Source organism: Neofelis nebulosa, chromosome 16, assembly GCF_028018385.1.
Source record: "Neofelis nebulosa isolate mNeoNeb1 chromosome 16, mNeoNeb1.pri, whole genome shotgun sequence".
NCBI lineage: Eukaryota > Metazoa > Chordata > Mammalia > Carnivora > Felidae > Neofelis > Neofelis nebulosa.
This window is the reverse complement of record NC_080797.1, coordinates 1,976,138-1,994,660: the sequence shown is the minus strand read 5'-3', so window position 1 is coordinate 1,994,660 and position 18,523 is coordinate 1,976,138. Positions and strand designations below refer to the sequence as shown.

The following is an 18,523-nucleotide window of genomic DNA, read 5'->3' as shown; positions in this document are numbered from 1 at the left end:
CCTATTTCAGCCTCCCCCACCCACCTCCCCTCTGTTAGCCTTAGGTTTGTTCTCTGTAGTTAAGAGTCTGGTGGGGCACCTGGGGGCTCGGTCGGTTGAGCGTCCGACTTCAGCTCAGGTCATGATCTCGTGGTTCGTGACTCGAAGCCCCACATCGGGCTCTCTGCTGTCAGCACGGAGCCTGCTTCGGATTCTCTGTCCCCTTCTCTTTGCCTCTTGCCTGCTTGTGCTTTCAAAAACAAATAACGTTTTTTTTTTTTAAAGAGTGGGTTTTTTGTTTTGTTTTGTTTTGTCTTTTTTTCCCTTTGTTTTGTTTCTTCGATTTCACATATGAGTGAAATCTTATGGTGCTTGCCTTTCTCTGACTGGCTTATTTCACTTAGAATTATACTCTCTAGATCCATCCATGTTGTTGCAAATGGCAAGATTTCATTCTTTTTATGGCTAAATAATATTCGTGTGTGTGTGTGTGTGTGTGTGTGTGTGTGTGCATACCATGTCTTCTTTATTCATTTATTGACAGATGCTTGGGCTGCTTCCCTAATTTGGCTATTGCAAACAATGCTGCAATAAACATAGGAGTGTATCTGTCTTTGTGAATTAGTGTTTTTGTATTTTTTGGGTAAATACCTGGAGGTGGAATTGCTGGGTCATAGGGTAGTTCTATTTTTAATTGTTTGAGGAACCTCCATACCTGCTTTCCACAGCTGCTGCACTTGTTTGCATTCCCACCAACTGAGCACATCCTCGCCAATGCTTGTTTCTTGTGTTTTTTTTTTTTAACTTTTTAATGTTTATGTATTTTTGAAAGAGAGACAGAGCATGAGTGAGGGAGGGGCAGAGAGAGGAGACACACAAGCCGAAACGGGCTCCAGGCTCTGAGCTGTCAGCACAGAGCCCGATGTGGGGCTCAAACTCACGAACTGTGAGATCGTGACCTGGGCTGAAGTCAGATGCTTAACCAACTGAGCCACCCAGGCACCCTTGTATTTTTGATTTTAGCCATTCTGACAAGGGTGAGATATCATTATGGTTTTGATTTGTATTTTCCTGATGATGAGTGATGTTGAGCGTCTTTTCATGTGTCTGTTGACCACCTGTGTGTCTTTGGAGAAATGTCTGTTCATGTCTTCTGTCCTTTTTTTATTATTTAAAAAAATTGTTTCCTCATGGTAAGGAACCATAAGAGGAAACAATCTTTTTATGTCTATCTTCAAACCCAGTTTCAGAAACACTACCAATTCTTAAACGTTTGGGGTCTTCTCCTGGATAATTAGGCTGCTTCTCATCTGCTCTTATCATGCGTTCAGGAAGTCACCTTCTTCAGATCTATGGTTAGGGTTACGGTTAAGGTTAGTGTATGTGCCTGGTGTTTTGCAGTGTAGAGACCTCCTCATAGGATCAGGGTTGGTTTTAGTGTTAGGGATAGGCTTAGGGTTAAACTTAGGTATTAGGGGTTAGGATTTAGGGTCAGGCTTAGTGTTGGAGTTAGGTTCAGGATAAGTGTCAGGGTATGTACCTAGTATTTTGCAGTTTAAAGTCCTCTCCAGATAATAAAACCCCTGACTTCTCTTGGGGTTAGGGTTAGGGTTAGGATTATGGTTAGAGGTCAGCGATTTGTGGTTAGGGTTAGGATTAGTGTGGTTAGGGTGAGGGAATGTGTCTGGTATATTGCAGTTCAGAGACCTCTCCGATGAATAAAACCCAAGACTTCAGCTAAGGTTAGAGGTTGGAGTTAGGGTGAGGTCTAGGGTTATGGTTAGGGTAAGGATTATCTATGAAGCTAAATTCACAAGAAGTGAGATTGCTGAAGGTTACATGCCATCCGCATGAATGTTTCCCAATGGAAATATTTTGCACCACCTCTGATGTCATTTTCAAATTAACGAAAATTGTTAGAAATTCTCATATAATCTTTAGATGTAACTGCTAATCGATAGGAAGTCTGATAACCAGCGTCCATACTGGGAGACGACCTGCTTTCATCAACAAATAAATTGCAAAAACTAAAGAAGTAAAGGAAGAGGAGACATACAGACCCAAAGAGGCTTAACCACTTTCAAGATATGGGTGATGAATATTTAGATATTGAGGTTGGAGTTTGGCGGGACTGTTGCTTTTCACTATAAATATTTTGTATTGAATTTGAGAACATAGAATCTGTGATAAGAGACCAAACATACACAGAAAAGTCCCTGCAACTAGACAGAAAGAAGGAAAGAAAGAAAGAAAGAAAGAGGAAGGAAAGAAAGAAAAAAGAAAAGAAAGAAAAAGAAGGAAAGAAAAGAAAGAAAGAAAAGAAAGAAGAGAAAGAAAAAGAAAAGAAAGAAAAGAAAAAAGAATAGGAAGGGAAGAAAGGAAGGAAGGAAGGAAGGAAGGATGGATGCCAGACAAGATAAAGGGACGGCACAGTGGGGGTGAGAAGATGTGGGAACACTGGGAGAACATTCTGGGAGGACAGGGAGACTAGTCCTCTCTGACAGGAGACAGGAGGCAGGAGGCAGGGAAGGAGGAAAATAGAAGATGTCGTGCAGGGTTATTGAGATTCACTTGTCACGGTTCCTCCGTTCACCCCGCCCCTCTTCCTGGCCCCTGATGCTAGATGCGCTCTGCTCTCGGGGACCCGGCCATCATGCCCCAGAGCCGAGCCAGAAGGGCAGCATCGCGCTTTCTCACATGTCCCTCCTTCCTGGACAAGGACGGTGAAAGGACAGATGAGAACGGAGCCCGGTTGAGGCTGAGCAGGGGCACATGCTGCCCGGTGCGAGTCTCTGCCTGTAGCTCCGAGCTCTAGCTGCATTCTTTTCATCAGACCTCGTTCTAGGATCTTCCACCCACTGAGTTCTCAACCTTATTCATTATTTGTCTGCTGGTTCTGGTCCCCACTCTGTCCCAATGACCCAAACTTCGAAGTCACCCCTCCCAGAATAGTGTCACTCAGTCACACAACAGAGATCCCCCATCAGTTGGCGTGATGGAGGGGAGATTGTCATCCCTCAACACAACCAAGATGGTCACACCTGCTGCAGGACATTCATATTGTTAAACGTTTTGTGACCTCCTGACACCAGGAATTTCACTCTGTTGCCTTTATTCCCATTAACCGCCATCCTCACACACACACACACACACACACACACACACAGGAGCCATGTTGCTTCAGCCTCTCTCTCTCTCTCTCTCCTCTGTCCCCTCTCACGATGCTCCCTCGTTCTCCATTCACTTCAGTTGTTACCGGAAACTAAGCATTCTTCCTATTTTATTTTATGCGGGATACTGTTCTTCTGACCATTTGTGTTTGAACAGCACAAAGCAAGGGCAGAGACCTTGAGTGACCGTTGACGGGTCAGTTCTTTGCCATAATCTCTTTGCCAGCGGTTGGCAGTGGGTAGAGATTGCATCTCTGGTGACAGGATTCAAGCCCCACCAATGCTCTCCGAGAAGAAGTGTCTGTGCCCCGTTTTCCGGTGGCAGTAAAACAGCATCATCCTCTGTTTGTCCTTGTGGGTGTTGGTTTCTGTCCTCAGGACTCCAGGAAACGTCCCCTACAGCTTCTCTATGACCTGTTGATCCTTAAATCCCAAGGGATTTTTCTGAGCCATCGATCGTGGCTGTCAAACCCTGTGATGCTTTGACCTTTTCTGTTTTGCCTGGGCTGCCCGGAGAGGCCCCTGTTGAAGGTCGTTGACCTCAGGCCATTCTCCATTGTCCGTTTGGAGCCCCCGGGGTTCAGGGAGCAGAGGAGGTACTTGTCTGCACACCTCCATCTGCTTCTCCAAGCCCCTCCAAAATCTGGCCTGTTTTGAGTTCCTAGCCCATGATTAACCAATTCCTAGAAGAGTAATATGAGAATATCCAACGCATATCCCTGCACCACCCAGCTTGCAGTCATAAAATAAGCTGGCCGGAGGCCGGCATGTGCCACAAGGTCTTGGGTTTCAATGGGTTTCCCCACTACTTATGTTTTTCAAGTAAATACCCCCAAAACATCATCCTTTAAAGTTAGTCAATATAAGCCCGATTCACAGTTCTAAATTCTGAGTGTTCTATAAAGGAAAATGTACTCGTGATCTGTTGTAATTATACTGAATCATGCTTCATAGAATTTTATTTCTGAGCTATTGTGGATATAATAGGTTTAAATGGCTATATAATAGCTAATAAGTAATTTCCTTTTTTAAAGTTTTTTTAATGTTTATTTTTGAGAGAGAGAGAGAGAGAGAGATAGAGCATGAGCAGGGGAGGGGCAGAGAGAGAGAGGGAGACACAGAATCGGAAGCAGGCTCCAGGCTCTGAGCTGTCAGCACAGAGTCCGACGCGGGGCTTGAACTCGTCAACTGCGAGATCATGACCCGAGCCAAAGTCGGGACGCTCAACCAATTGAGCCACCCAGGCGCCCCGAAAATTTATTTATTTTTGAAAGAGATAGAGCACCAGCGGGGGGAGAGGCAGAGAGGCAGAGAGGAGACACAGAATCCAAACCAGGCTCCAGGCTCTGAGCTATCAGCACGGGGCCCGACACGGGGCTCGAACTCACAGACCGTGAGATCATGACCTGAGCAGAAGTCAGACGCTTAGCCGACTGAGCCACCCGGGCGCCCCAATAGTTTTCTTTTTTATTGTTTTCCCCACTTCATCATTTTAATGTGTTGTATTCTTGTGTCTAATTTATTACTGTTTAAGTTTCTTTTACAAAGTAATGAATGTTTTGTTTTGTTTCTAATTGTGGTAAAATGTCTGTGACATAAAAGTTACAACTGAACCCTGTTTTAGTGTATGATTCGGTGGTATTAAGTATTTTCATTCTGGCGCCCCCATCTGTGCACGTTTTTCATCTTCTACAACGAAACTTTGCACCCGTTAAACGAAACTCTCCCCCCACCCCCCGGACCCTGGCGACCACCACTCTTTCTGCCTCCATGATTTTGACCACTCTTGGTACCTCCTATAAACGGAAACATACAGCATTTGTTCTTTGTGACGGGCTCACTTCACTTAGCATACCTTGTCCTCAAGGCTCATCTACGTTGTGTCATTTGTCGGCATTCCCTTCCTTTTTAAGGCTGACTGGTACTCCGTTGTGTGTACAGATCTCATTTGGCGTATCTGTTCATCTCCCAGCGGACACTCGGATTGCTCTCACCTTTGGCTGTTGGAAAGGAGTCTGCTCTGAACATGAGTGTGCACGTGACCGTGTGAGTCCCTTTCAAGTCTTTGGGGTCATATGCCCGGAAGAGGGATCACCGGATCCGGTGGGAGTTCATCCTGCTTTGAATTTTTTTGAGGAACCGCCGTGCTGTCTTCCATAGCGGCTACACCGTTTGACATTCCCACCAGCAGAGCACAAGGCTTTCAGGGTCTCCACACCCTTGCCAGCGCTTTTTATTTTCTCGTATTAACAGTAGCCATCTCAGTGGGTGTGAGATGGTATCTCACCCGATTTTGATTCGCTTCTCCCTAATGATCTGTGATGTCGAGTGTTGTTGCCATCTGTACGTCTTTCTGGAAGAAATGAATGTCTGCCGAGGCCCTTCATTCATTTTAAAGTCAGGTTGTTTGCTTTGGTTGTTGGGGAGTTTTAGGAGCTCTTCGTATAATCCAGATATTAACCCCTTATTAGAGGTACAGTTTGTGAATATTCTGTCCCGTTCTGTGGACCGCCTTTCCACCCTCTTCATGGTGCCGTTTGATGCAGACGTTTTAAATCTTGATGTAGTCTGATTTGCCCATTGTTTTCTTTTGTATCCTGTGCTTTTGGTCTCACATCCAAGAAATCATTGCCAAGTCAAGTGACATGCATTTACCCCCTGTATTTTCTTGTAAAAGTTGGATAGTTTTAGCTCTTACATTTTGGTATCGACCCGTTCTGAGTTAATTTTTATACATGGTGTAAAGTGGGGTGCCCGGGAGGCTTGGTCGGTTGGGCGACCAACTTCAGCTCAGGTCACGATCTCATGGTCTGTGGGTTTGAGCCCCGCGTCGGGCTCTGGGCTGACAGCTCGGAGCCTGGGGCCTGCTTCGGATTCTGTGTCTCCCTCTCTCTCTGCCCCTCCCCTGCTCACGCTCTGTCTCTCTCTCAAAGTAGACATTAAAAAAAAAAAAAAAAAAAGCATGGGACTCTTGATCTCAGCTCAGGTCTTGATCTCAGGGTCATGAGTTCAAGTCCCACCTTGGGCTCCTCACGATGCCACAAGGGCACCACCCCTCCAAGCCGGTCCTCCCCGGGACCCAGGCATCTGCCTCCAACTGTGACGGGCTGGCATCCGCCTCGGAACTCTATGAAGGTGCTCTGCTTACGGGCCCAGTGGGCGTGGAGCAAGGAGACCACTGTGTCCTTCTCTGTCCCGTCCTTGGAGACGGGCGGGGGCCTCCGCGTGGTGCGCGGGCCATCAGGGACCCAGCAATACCCGTCCGGCTGCGAGCACGGGAGCCACTCAGGAACCCAGGCTGGCGAGCCACGCATTCGCTTCCCCATCTTCTACGGCCCAGGAGCCCCTGGGGTCTGACCACAGCGGGTTACCTGGCCCAGGTGGGCAGAAGCATGCTGACCGGTGCGTGTGAAGATACACACGGTGACAAAGTGGCAGAGCTGAGCCCGGGAGTCTAAGGAGACGGGGAACCTGGGTGACACGAAAGACAAGTGAGGCTTCGAGCGCGGGACACGAGAGACCTCGGCGAAAGGTACCTGGAGACACAGAGAAGAGCCGTCTGTGCCCATGGCCCCTGGAGTCCACGGCTCCCGCATGGCGTGTACTCAGATGTTTATGCCCCCGAGAGGAACGTGTCTGGTTCCAGAAGCAGCCCCGAGTGCGTGAGGGCAGGGAAGGCTGTACGGGAGGGCGAGGCAGAAGGGGTGGGAGCGTCGGGAGGGATCCCTGGGATTTCTGGAAGCTCCGGAGGGGCTCCCCGGGATCCTCAGGGAAGCCGGCGGGGGGGAAGGGTGGGCTATGACGTTGTGAGAGGGCGCGGCTTCCTGACACGCGGGGGTGGGCAGGGAGGGTCTGTGCTCACCCCCGGTCTGGGGCTCCCTGTAGCCCGGTCTCCGTGATCTCTCCGCACCAGGCCCGCACCTTTGGGTCCCCCTCTCCGGCTGACGAGTCCCCACAGCCCGAGGGTGTCCGGCCACAGAGAGAAGAGTCCGCCGTCAGCCAGGCCAGGCCGTCAGGAGGGCCGAGGGAGCAGAGCGGTGGGTCAGGCAAGCTGTGGGCCTCAGGAGAATGTCCACGTGGCCCCACTCCCGGTGCTCACCGCCCGAGGACCCCCCCCGGACACACCAGGGTGAGCCACCTCAGAGGGCAGGGAGGTCAGGGTCAGATTCCGGGTCGGTAGGCCTGCTCAGGCCCCTCGAAGGAGAAGACCGACTCAGGTGCGGGGCCGACCAGGGAGAGGCCTTCGTGGAGGACAGGGTCAGCCAGCGACCCTTGGGACTTCCCTCTTTGCCCGTGGCTCTCCATCCCAGACCAGAAATCCCCCATGTGGAGACAAGACTCTCCCGGGCCAGGATGTTGATGTCCGTGGTGTGGCGCCAGGGGATCAGGAGCTGATTGGGGAAGAAAGAAGCGGGGCCGTTAGCCGGGACCCCAGGACCCTCCGCGGGGAGAGGAAATTCAAGGGCCGGGGATAGAGAAGAAGGGACAGGACGGGCCTCCCTGAAAATCACAGACTCCCCTGGGATTGGGTCCAGTCAGGCTAAGATCGGGGAAAAGCGAGGTGCGGGGCCGTCTTCCCGAGGCCTCCCGAGGTCAGGGGTTTTAGAAGTTCACCCGTGTGCACGGTCTCATGTAATTTTTAAGAATTCCGGGAACCCTCGTCTCACGCCACGAAAGTTCACGTTTCCCACGCACAGAACTATACCTCTTGCCTCTGTCTCTGCCCCAGGAAATTATCTCTGCTCCCGCCAGAAGCCAATCTCTCCTTCTCTACGGCCTTCCCTGGGATGTCACTCCTGCAGTCTGTCCCTCTCCCTCTCTCTTCTTCACCCTCCCCTGCCCTTCTCCTCCCTCCTCCTCTCCTTCCCTCTCTCTATCTCCCTTTCCTTCCCCAGTCCTTCCCCCTCCCTTTCTCCCCCACCCCGTCCCCTTCCCCCGCTTTCCCCCTCCTTCCCTTCCCTCTTCTCTCCTCCCCCTCCCTCCTTTCCCCCTCCCCCATCTCCCTCTCTTTCCCCAATCCCTCCCCTCCCCCCTCCCCTCTCCTCCCTCTCTGTCTCTCCCTCCCTCCTTCCCTTTCCCCATCCTCTGTCTACCTCCTCTCCCTTCTGCCTCTCTCTCTCTCTCTCACACACACACTTAATCCTGGACACCCTGAGAGAAAGCCCTGACCTCACCCCCCTCCCCCCACCCCCGACTTTCCAGCAGCTTCCTTGATTCTCACTTCCCTCCCACAGCGAGTGGTCTTCCAAGAGTCAGCCTGTACCGCCTGCCCTTCCCCTGGGACATGGCGCATCGGCCGTGGCCTCCTTGCTGACCGCCCGAAGGTGGCTCCTCCGTCATTTCGTTGGCTTCGCAGCAGCAGCATCTAACACAGGTGATCACGCCTCCCTCTTGAAACGCTCTCTCCTCTTGGCTGCCGTGACATCGTGCCTTCGCTCTCCCTCCCACCCCAGTGGGCGTCCCTTCTTTGCTCCTTTCCTTACCTCACTCCTTCCTCTCGATTTATAAGGGCCGAAGCTTGATTCTTCCGTGCACCGAGCAGCACAGCTTCCTGTCATCTGTTCTCACCTCCCTTTCCTCCCACCTGACACTGCGGTCACCCACACCCTACTCCTCGGTCGCCCCTAATGTCCGCCGTGGGTGACGTATCCCACCGCCCCCCGCAGACATCTCTCACTGGAACGCCCCAGCCCTCATCCTCCCCTGGCAACCTCCTCACTCCAAATTTCCCCAACGCCTTTGTAAAACGCTTTCCCCAGCCCCGGGTGTGGTGGTTCTGTAACACGCTATGCGCGTGCACATAAGCTAAGATCGCTACTGACCTCACCTACCACGAGCTCAGACTCCACAGAGATGCTTCCTGAGTGCCGTACTCAGGAAAGATGCCGAAATAGCTTGCAGGTAGGGTGCGGGCCGGGCAGGGTCCTCACTGTGGCCACAGAGGTCACCTTGGCCATCAAGGGTCCCCGCAGCAGGTGTGACTGTAGCTGGGACAGCTGGAAATGGGAGCCGCGGACCCAGGTCTTGGCCAGCAGCCAGGCCACGCGGGGACCGGAGGGCAGGAACAGTGGGGGCGGGGGCATCCGTGGCGCGGTGGCTGAAGCCAGAGCAGGAGAGAGAGTGGGGGGCTCGGGGCCTGTGCGTCGGAGCCCCTAAAGGAGATCCGTGTCTGTGAAAGACTCGCTGGGCGACGGTGGGCAAGAGTCTCGGTCGGGCTGGAGCGTCAGCATGACCAGAGGGGCCGCCACACCCTGTTGTCTTTTTTTTTTTTTTTTTTTTTTTAAATTTTTTTTCAACGTTTTTAATTTATTTTTGGGACAGAGAGAGACAGAGCATGAACAGGGGAGGGGCAGAGAGAGAGGGAGACACAGAATCGGAAACAGGCTCCAGGCTCCGAGCTGTCAGCACAGAGCCCGACGCGGGGCTCGAACTCACGGACCGCGAGATCGTGACCTGGCTGAAGTCGGCCGCTTAACCGACTGCGCCACCCAGGCGCCCCCACACCCTGTTGTCTTAAGACGTCGTTCGGCTTGACCCCATCCGGCAGGGAGAAGTCGGCTTCAGACAGAGATCCAGCCTACGGGGTGGGGAGCAGGGATAGATCAAGGGCTTGGGGTCAGTTCCGGACCGCCTTTATTTCATTGGCAATGTGCTTCCTTCCTCTCCCCTCTGACACCCCTCCCTTTCCCCACAGCCAAAGCCCCCTGGACGCAAGGTTTCCACGCCCAGTGTCCCCCCCCCCCATCAGAGTTGGAGCCCCCTGAAGTGAACGTCCTGGTTTTCCGCCACACCGTCTGCCCCCACAACCAAAGTCCTCCCTATCACCGCCCCCCCCCCCCCCAGGTTTTAGCCAAACTTAGCACAAAATAGTTCCTTTATGGGGCGCCCGGGGGCTCAGTCACTTAAGCGTCTGACTTCGGCTCAGGTCATGATCTCAAGGTTCGTGGGTTCAAGCCCCACGTCGGGCTCTGTGCTGACAGCTCAGAGCCTGGAGTCTGGTTCAGATTCTGTGTCTCCGTCTCTCTCTGCTTACCCCCCACCCACACTCTGTCTCTGTCTCAAAAATAAACATTAAAAGAATTCTTAAAAAATAGTTCCTTTTTCCTCCCCTCCAAAAAGCTCCATAGCTCCAGCTCTCTCCAGGGCTTTGTTCGGTCTCCCTTTCCCTCCGGCTTTTCCTGAAGCCTGAGACGCATCTAATGAAGGAAGAAGACGGGAAAGAAAAGAAAGGGATGCCAGGGGCGGACGTTAGCTCCCCGCTTCTTGACCAGGGGGACTTTCGTCCCCACTCCCGCCCCAGAGGATGTTCGGCAGTGTCTGGAGTCATTTGGGGTCGTCGAGCCGGGGCTGCAGTGAGTGCCCGGACCCTGCAACGAACAGGACACCCCCGCGGCCTCGGAGAAACCCTGAGTGCAGATGGAGGAGGGTATAGATTAAAGAGGCTGGTGGGCGAACTGAGGGAGGGGCGGCGGCTCGGGGCTGTGGGTGAGCACAGGGAGGGCACCGGGACTCGGCCTCCAGCTGGGGGTTCGGCTCTTCCCACCCCGGAGGCACCAGCAGCCGCGCTGGGAGGCTGGTGCCGCCTCAGGAGCGTGGGGTTTGTGCCCTTGAGGAGCTGGTACCCAAAGAAGGCGTCCTCCTTCCCTGAACTTCGAACCCGCTCTAAAGACACCCCTCCGGAAGCCTGCGGGGAGCCCCGAGCTCCTGATCCGCTAGCGTACCCCCTCCCTCCGGTCTCCCCGTCTTCTTTCAGAGCCCTGGGTTGGAAAGGTGCACACAGGTCTGGGGACTTTCCGGAAACTGACCAGCCAGGGGAGTCCCTGCGCTCAGGGATACTCTTCTGAAGGCTTCCGCTATTTTAACTGGACGTGTGAGGTCCAGGGAACCCTTGAGGCCAAGCCCTCCAGCCTGCGGAAAGAATGGCGGTGCCAGGAGACCAGGAAGGGCCCCTGCTTGGCGTCCCGGGGAGCAGGTGCCCACCCTCCCCCGGGCGCTGGTGCTTTCCCCGGGGAGACCCTGAAGTCGAAATCCTTACCCTCCAGGAATCTCTCCTTCCTGGGGAGGTCACACTGCGTCCTCCCGGCCACCGGCAGGATTGAACCGTCTTTCCGGGAGCCCCACCTGGAGGAAGGACACGGAATCGGGGATCAGTGGGGGCTGGGGGTTCCTCGGGCTCGGGTAGGGGGTGGGGGCTCACCGGTACACCTTCTTTCTCTCCTGGAGTTCCTGCTCCCGCTGCGCCTTAAGGAAGTCCTGGTGGTCGTCGCTCAGGGTCCGGGCTGGGGGACGGGCACGAGCACAGGCCTCCCTGGACCCGGTCCGCGCCGGCCCCCCACTTCCGCCCGTCCCCTCTCCGGCATCACGGCGACCCCACCCCCACCCCCTCCAGCCCCGCGCGCCGCCCCCCACACCCTCACCGGTGCCCTCGGGCAGGCAGACGACCTGGTCGCCCCGCACCCGCACCCGGCGGCAGCAGGGGAAGCGGGGCTCGCCCTGGGTCCCTGGGCCGCGCGGAGATCCGTTCGCAGAACCAGGCGTCATCCAGCAGGATTTTGCGCAGCTTCGCCAGCAGGAGGCGCCCCAGGTGCAAGGGGACGCTGACCTCGAACTCCCGTCTGCGGCAGGACCGGGAGCGGGCTCGACCCCGGCTTGCGGGTCTTGCCGCCGGGGAGACGGCCCACCTTCCCTCCGAGCCGACCCGGACAGACCGCGTAGGGCTGCAGGGCACCGGGCTCCGGACACCCGCCTGGCCCCCCCCCCCCCCCCCGCCGTGTCCCCCCACACACACACAGCCCGGCCCCCTCCCCGGGACCCCCCCCACTGCCCGGCCTCCTCCCCCGTACCCCCAGTGCCCCGCGGGCTGCGCACCGACCTCACTGCGCACGGGCCACAGCTTCTTGCCCAGGTCGGCCTCCCCGTGTTCTCCCACGAGCCACAGCTGCACCAGGTTTCTGGAACGCACCAGGAGCGAGTCCCTGGTGACCACGTGGATAGCGTACTTGCCCGTCGCGCCCGGACCTGGAGGGCACCTGGGGGGAGGGAGACCCGCGATTAAATAGATCCGAGGTCCAGCCGCTCCCCACCCCCAGAAAGCCACACCCAGACCTGTGTCCCTGCGAGGTGGCGGGGGAGGGGGGTGGTCCGGTTCCCAGGGTCTCCACCTCCCACCCACCGGCTCCTCTCCGCCGACACAGGTGCCCCCCTACCGTCCCCAGAGAAGGTGCACCCTGGTCCACCTGCAAACGTTCCGAGGCCAGTTCCACACCCTGCCGGGAGCTGAAGGCGCTGAGCACGGGCCACCCAGATATAGCGAATAAGTAAGATGACAACAGACAGTGGGGCGAGGGAGGTTCGACGTGTGGGGCTGTTTTCGGGGGGAACGTGAGTAAACCATCTTGACAAGGATCCCGAGTGACAGTGCAGGACGAGTACACGGTGCTGGGCAGGCGGAGGCCGTGGCTTGGTTGTCCAGGCTCCCGGGCAAGAGGAGGAGTCGGGAACTCCCCTTCAAGTCCCCTCCTGAAGCCTCCGTGGGGCTTTCCCCGCACGGGCTCTTCGGGGCCAGCACCGTACTGCAGGTGCCATCGGCCCGCTCCCATCCCAGCAGTGTCGGCTGCCCCTCCGCCTCCCCACGTCTGGGTCTCGGGGGCCTCCTTAGAGAAGCCGCTGTCGCAGGTCCACATCCCTCCTAGCTCCCTTCTTGGGAGGCTCACTTCCGTCCGACCCCTCCAGCGCCCCGGCTCACCACAGGCTTCCCTCCCCCTTTCCCGGACCTTCCGCTCTGCCGTGACCCAGAGGCCTCGAGTCCACGGGCTTCTGCTTAAACACTGCCTCTGTTTCTGCATGTTGAATTCGTCGGTCAGCCAGCATCGGAAGGGGATCAAGAGAGAATCAAAGAGTATTGACACAAACCTGAAACACGTTGATCTAAAGCGAAACCGTAAAAGAACAGCCATCCACGAGTGTTTACGTATATCGGGCGGGAGTTTTCGGAGCGTGGGTCCTGAAGAAGACCTTCCCCGGGTCTTTCTTGTGTAAACCACAGCCAGATGAGTCGACATCTGTTTAAAAGGGAGCTCGAAACGAAAGGTTTTTGTAGGGAAAAGACGAAATTCGGTGACCCTCCAGATCTTTACAGGGTTCCTCACACCTACAGCTGTCTTGCCTCCTTCTAATCACTAAATTCACAGTGATTTTTATTTTTATTTAATTTTTTTGAGAGGGAGAGAGAGAGAGCACACGCGGGGCAGAAGGGCAGAGAGAGAGGGAGAGAGAGAGACTCAAGCAGGCAAGTCGCCCTCCCTTGACCCCCCCTCCCACGACCTGAGCCGGGATAAAAGAGACGCTTCACCGACTGAGCCACCCAGGCACCGCTTGACGGTGATTTTTAAATGATCCTTGTTCACAGAGGCGTAAGTCAGTCGAGCTGGGTTTTCATAAAAGCAATACGTTTTGTTTACTCATTTCACGAGTCTGTGAATCGCAAGTGACGGTAACAAGCAGGTGACAGAAACGCTCACACGATTCTTGACAAACAGAAGGCTCCCCGGCGGGTGCCACCGAGCCAGGCGTGCGGGAACGAGGCTTCTGGCACAGTGTGGCCCCGTCGGTCCTGCCCCCGACGCTCAGCGTCGGTCACCTGATGAGCCGGTTCGGTGTAGACGATTTGGAAGCTTCCTTGCAAAATCCACTCGTTTTCTGAGGCTACCTCGTCCGCTGCAGCCACCCCTCCCGACACTCAAGAATCGGGGACCGCGAGCCATCCCGACACTCGCCGCCACCGCACAGCACGTCCCCCGGGGGCCTGCCTCTCTTCTGCAGCTCGCGCAGTCGCCAGTAAGCCCTCTTTTCTTCTCCCCTCCCCCCCCCCAAACCGGAAGCACTCTCCTCTCCTCCGCATCGCATCGACTCCAACCCCTGACAAACCCCACCTCCGCTCCGCAACCTACGGTTCCCCTCCAGAGCCTCAACCTCCATTTCGGGAAGAAGCTTCTTGCTCTCTGGCAACGTGTTCCCTCCGCCAACTCGGCTTCCAGATCCCTACGGGGCACATCTCTGTTGCCCCCCCCCGCCCCCCACCCGAGCACAATTTACACGCCATGTATAATCACTCAAAACTCGCCTGCGGCGTCACTCTTCCTGCCTTTGGACTGTGGGTTCTCATCCATCCTCCGACGGGGCCCGGGACGGAATGAGGAAATTCCGGTGAAGTCGCTCGTCAGAGGCTCCTGTGCCACCTGCTACCTGTTGCTCGTGCGGGTAGGATGGTCTGCAGGCCCAGCGCTTGGCTCCTGGCGCAGTGCTCAGCTGCCGGCTGGTGCTGTCGAAAGAACTCCTGGGACAGCAGCCAGGTTCCCTCAGTGCAATATCCCGACGCCGTTTTCAGCTAGACATGCCATCGTTTGGCCTGGAGGAGAAACCCGGAGTCCCTGGGCTTCTGCCCTTCTTGTGGGGCCACGGGACTCTGATGCCCTCCGCCATACCCTTTCAGGACGGATGAGTTGGCAACGGCCCCATCTTCCCCCAGGTTCAAATATATTAAGATTCTTTCAGGCCTTCGGGGAACTCTTTACTAGATCTGAAAGGCTCCAGCAAGATTCCTCCAATCCCAAGGCCTCCAGACCAATAGCAAACACGGGTTTCTCTCTTAAAATATGCCTCCAGGGGCGCCTGGGTGGCTCAGTCGGTTGAGCGTCCGACTTCGGCTCAGGTCACGATCTCGCGGTCCGTGGGTTCGAGCCCCGCGTCGGGTTCTGTGCCGACAGCTCAGAGCCTGGAGCTGCTTCAGATTCTGTTGTCTCCCTCTCTCTCTCTCTCTGCCCCTCCCCTGCTCGTGCGCTCTCTCTCTCTCTCTCTCTCTCAAAAATAAACATTAAAAAATTTTTTTTTAAATATGCCTCCAAATTCAGAAGACAAATCGCTCCCTGTTCTTCCCCAAAATGGAGAAGGACAACTTAAAATGGCAACGCCCTGGGCCCCTGGGCAGTCAGAATCTTATGCGAACTTTTATTTCGCTCTCCTCCACGCCAGTGATGGCACCAGGAGATTCTCATTCTGCTGGTCTCCCTCACATCAGCCAAGCACCCAACAGAAGACAGAGGACACATTTAAATTCGGGTAAGTGGGGGGCGCCTGGGTGGCGCAGTCGGTTAAGCGTCCGACTTCAGCCAGGTCACGATCTCACGGTCCGTGAGTTCGAGCCCCGCGTCGGGCTCTGGGCTGATGGCTCGGAGCCTGGAGCCTGTTTCCGATTCTGTGTCTCCCTCTCTCTCTGCCCCTCCCCCGTTCATGCTCTGTCTCTCTCTGTCCCAAAAATAAATTAAAAAATGTTGAAAAAAAAAAATTTAAAAAAAAATAAAAAAAAAAATAAATTCGGGTAAGTGGAGGACGGCTTGTTAACAAAGGGACAGCTGGCGAAGGAAGGGTAGGGTGTGACACAACCACAGAGGAACAGTACAGGATCCTGAGCCCATCGGCCCTGTAAGCTGTCACCACCCATAAGCCCGAGGAAAAGGGGACTAAAGCCCAGAAAGAGAAAGCTTTCTAGGGAAGGCTTCCTTGAAAGGAGCGGTATCCTTTTTTCAGGTCACACAGCCTAAAAGGAACTTTTAGGGGAGGGACCCAGGGGAATAAACATACCGACCTCACTCTCATCCATCCCCGTGACCTCCCACTGGGGCGCTGCCTCGGACAAACCCCCTAGAGACCAGGGGGCATGCGAGCCCGTTGATATAACCCACAAGACCATCCTCCCAGGGAAGACGGAACACAAAATGAGGGGCGCCCGGGGGCTCAGTCGGTTGAGTCTAAGACTCTTGATTTCGGCTCAGATTACGATCCCAGGGTCGTGAGATTGAGCCCCAAGTGGGGCCCTGCGCTGACAGCATGGAGCCTGCTTGGGATTCTCTCTCTCCCTCTCTGCCCCTTTCCTTTTTTTTTTGTGCATGCTCCCTCTCTCAAAAACAAAAACAAAAAACAAATCGAACAAACAAAACCACTACAAAGTGGGTCTAAAGGCACAAGAGGAATTTATCCAGAACATTCCCTTTATAGCAGACACCTTTACAAGAGCTTCTCTCGCACCCGACTCTCACCCTGGCCTTAGAGACAACACCACCCTGCCTCTCTCTCATGTTGGTGAGAAGAAAGGAAATAGTTCCCTCCAAAACGCCAAACTCCACGGAATACTAGTGACTTGTTCTATCAGTCGTCTTTTTATATTGACCAGAATGGGGTGGTTGATAATAGAGCCATTTGAAATTTTTTTTTAATTTCATTTGAGAGAGAGAGCACAAGTGGGGGGGGGGGCAGAGGGGGAGGGGGGAGAGGGAGAGAGAGAGAGAGATTGAGAGATTCTTAAGCAGGCTCAACGCTCAGTGTGGAGCCCAACGTGGGGCTCGATCTCACAACCTGATCACGACCTGAGCTGAAATCAAGAGTCCGACACTCAACTGACTGAGCCAGCCACCCACCCCATAATGGAACCATTTTTGAACTGACGTCTTTAGTAAGCTCTACGTGCGGTGGGAAAATCGAGGTGGAGTGGGGGGCTAGCGAGGGTCCGGCAACAAAGCGCTCGGTTAAGCACTCACTGGTTGTCTTGCGGGACTCGTACCACCTGACCACGAAGGCCGCGGCTCTGGGAGACGTAACAGCCGCCTTTGAGAAGAGCAGTCTAGTCCGAGCTCCCCTCCCCCAATGGAAAAGCACCGTACTTACGTGACCCACGATGGTGCGCTTCTCGACGACAGTCAGTGATGTGGGACCACTGGCGCCAAAGCGAGAAATTGACTGTGAGTCTGAACGAACGGTGGCATCCACATCACCTCAGCACCTGGTTTCTGACAGCAAGGTTCGTACCCGACTGTGAAAGCAGAGAGCCCGGCAACCAAGGAGGATATCTGGGTGGAAGAAGAGAGCTTAGGGCGCCGTCTCCCCAGACATTACCGCCCCACCAACCCTGTCTCCGTTGGTGTCCCTAGTGATGACCAAAGGCATCAGGGTATTTCCCTGCCACGTCATTTCCACGCCACGCGATTTCCACCACTGGACGGGAATCCAGCACGTGAGCCTATGACGGTGACGTTTCAGGACTGGACCCCCGTGCTGTTTTGTACTTCCCATCGATGGCCCAAGGTCAAGGCGATAAAGCCAAGAGGTCAGCAGAGACGCGTGGAGGTGCCGGGCTCGATGCTAAGACACTTCAACTCCACTTGGCCAGTAAGTCTCTGATGATGGCCCGTGTGCCAAATAGTACACTAAATTTCTGTGTGGATTTCTCTGTGAATTTCTTTCTCAGGGAGAGGAATCGTGGGGAAGATCGTTAAACACGTATATAGTTAAAGATATACGGATGGATAGAGATCTACTCTACAGATACAGATCTATAGATACATATGTCCATCTGTGGAAAGAATACAGAATTTTTTTCTCTACGGCACAGGAGCACGGGTATGCCTGCCAAGAGACCACCACGGTACTACGCCTTCAGCAAATATCCCCTTTGGGGGAAAACCTACAGCTACCCGTTACCTCCAGTTAGAAAACATGAATCAAAAACTTAACATTCAACTTGTCAGGGGGACTTTGGGAATCTCCGTCCTCACCGCCGCAACATCTTTGGGCAATGGGAAAGTCCTCCACGTTAAACAGGGTTATAAGTCATGTCCTGACGAGGCCATCTGCTTTGAGTGACATCTAAAGATTTGAGACCATCTCAAGGGAAGAACCTCAGAGGGGCGCCTGGGTGGCGCAGTCGGTTAAGCGTCCGACTTCAGCCAGGTCACGATCTCGCGGTCTGTGAGTTCGAGCCCCGCGTCGGGCTCTGGGCTGGTGGCTCGGAGCCTGGAGCCTGTTCCCGATTCTGTGTCTCCCTCTCTCTCTGCCCCTCCCCTGTTCAAGCTCTGTCTCTCTCTGTCCCAAAAATAAAATAAAAAACGTTGAAAAAAAAATTAAAAAAAAAAAAAAAAAAAAAGGGAAGAACCTCAGGGTGCAAGATGAGGGGGGAAGCCGGAGTGGTGGTTAAGGGCACAAGCTTTTGAGCCAGACATGCTGGAGTCCAATTCCGGCCCCGCCTCTAACTTGTGACCGTGCGACCCATGACACGTTACCGAGCTTCTCAGAGTCTCTGCGTCCTCAGCTACGAAATAAAAACAATCACACCGACATCATAAAGCTGCTTGGACACTGAAAGCGTTGCTGTGGAAACTGCTCTTAACACAATATGTAATGTTTAAGATGCGTTCAACGAAGGGGCACCTGGGGGGCTCAGCTGGCTAAGCGTCCAACTCTTGGTTTCAGCCCTGGTCGCGATCTCACCGTTGTGAGATCGAGCCCCACGTCGGGCTCTGCACTGAGTATGGAGTCTGGTTGGG

The 18,523-nt window shown here is 54.5% G+C and overlaps 1 protein-coding gene and 1 long non-coding RNA gene across 2 annotated transcripts; one reads left to right on the top strand and one right to left on the bottom strand.

Moving 5' to 3' along the window:
• Positions 1 to 3,346: 3,346 nt before the first annotated feature.
• LOC131498044 (uncharacterized) lies at positions 3,347 to 12,832 on the bottom strand. Its single transcript, XM_058704895.1, is given in 15 exon segments — positions 3,347 to 3,403; positions 6,170 to 6,415; positions 6,521 to 6,620; positions 7,012 to 7,243; positions 7,294 to 7,540; positions 9,029 to 9,231; positions 9,234 to 9,370; positions 9,638 to 9,726; positions 10,479 to 10,728; positions 10,730 to 11,006; positions 11,008 to 11,270; positions 11,347 to 11,661; positions 11,663 to 11,764; positions 11,993 to 12,262; positions 12,582 to 12,832. Coding segments are annotated over 15 exon segments (3,039 nt in total).
• Positions 12,833 to 14,012: 1,180 nt separating this feature from the next.
• On the top strand, positions 14,013 to 17,707 carry LOC131497010 (uncharacterized). The gene is made up of 4 exons (XR_009254714.1): positions 14,013 to 15,266; positions 16,658 to 17,001; positions 17,132 to 17,369; positions 17,593 to 17,707. It is a non-coding gene; the product is annotated as an uncharacterized LOC131497010 (long non-coding RNA).
• The last annotated feature ends 816 nt before the right edge of the window (positions 17,708 to 18,523 follow it).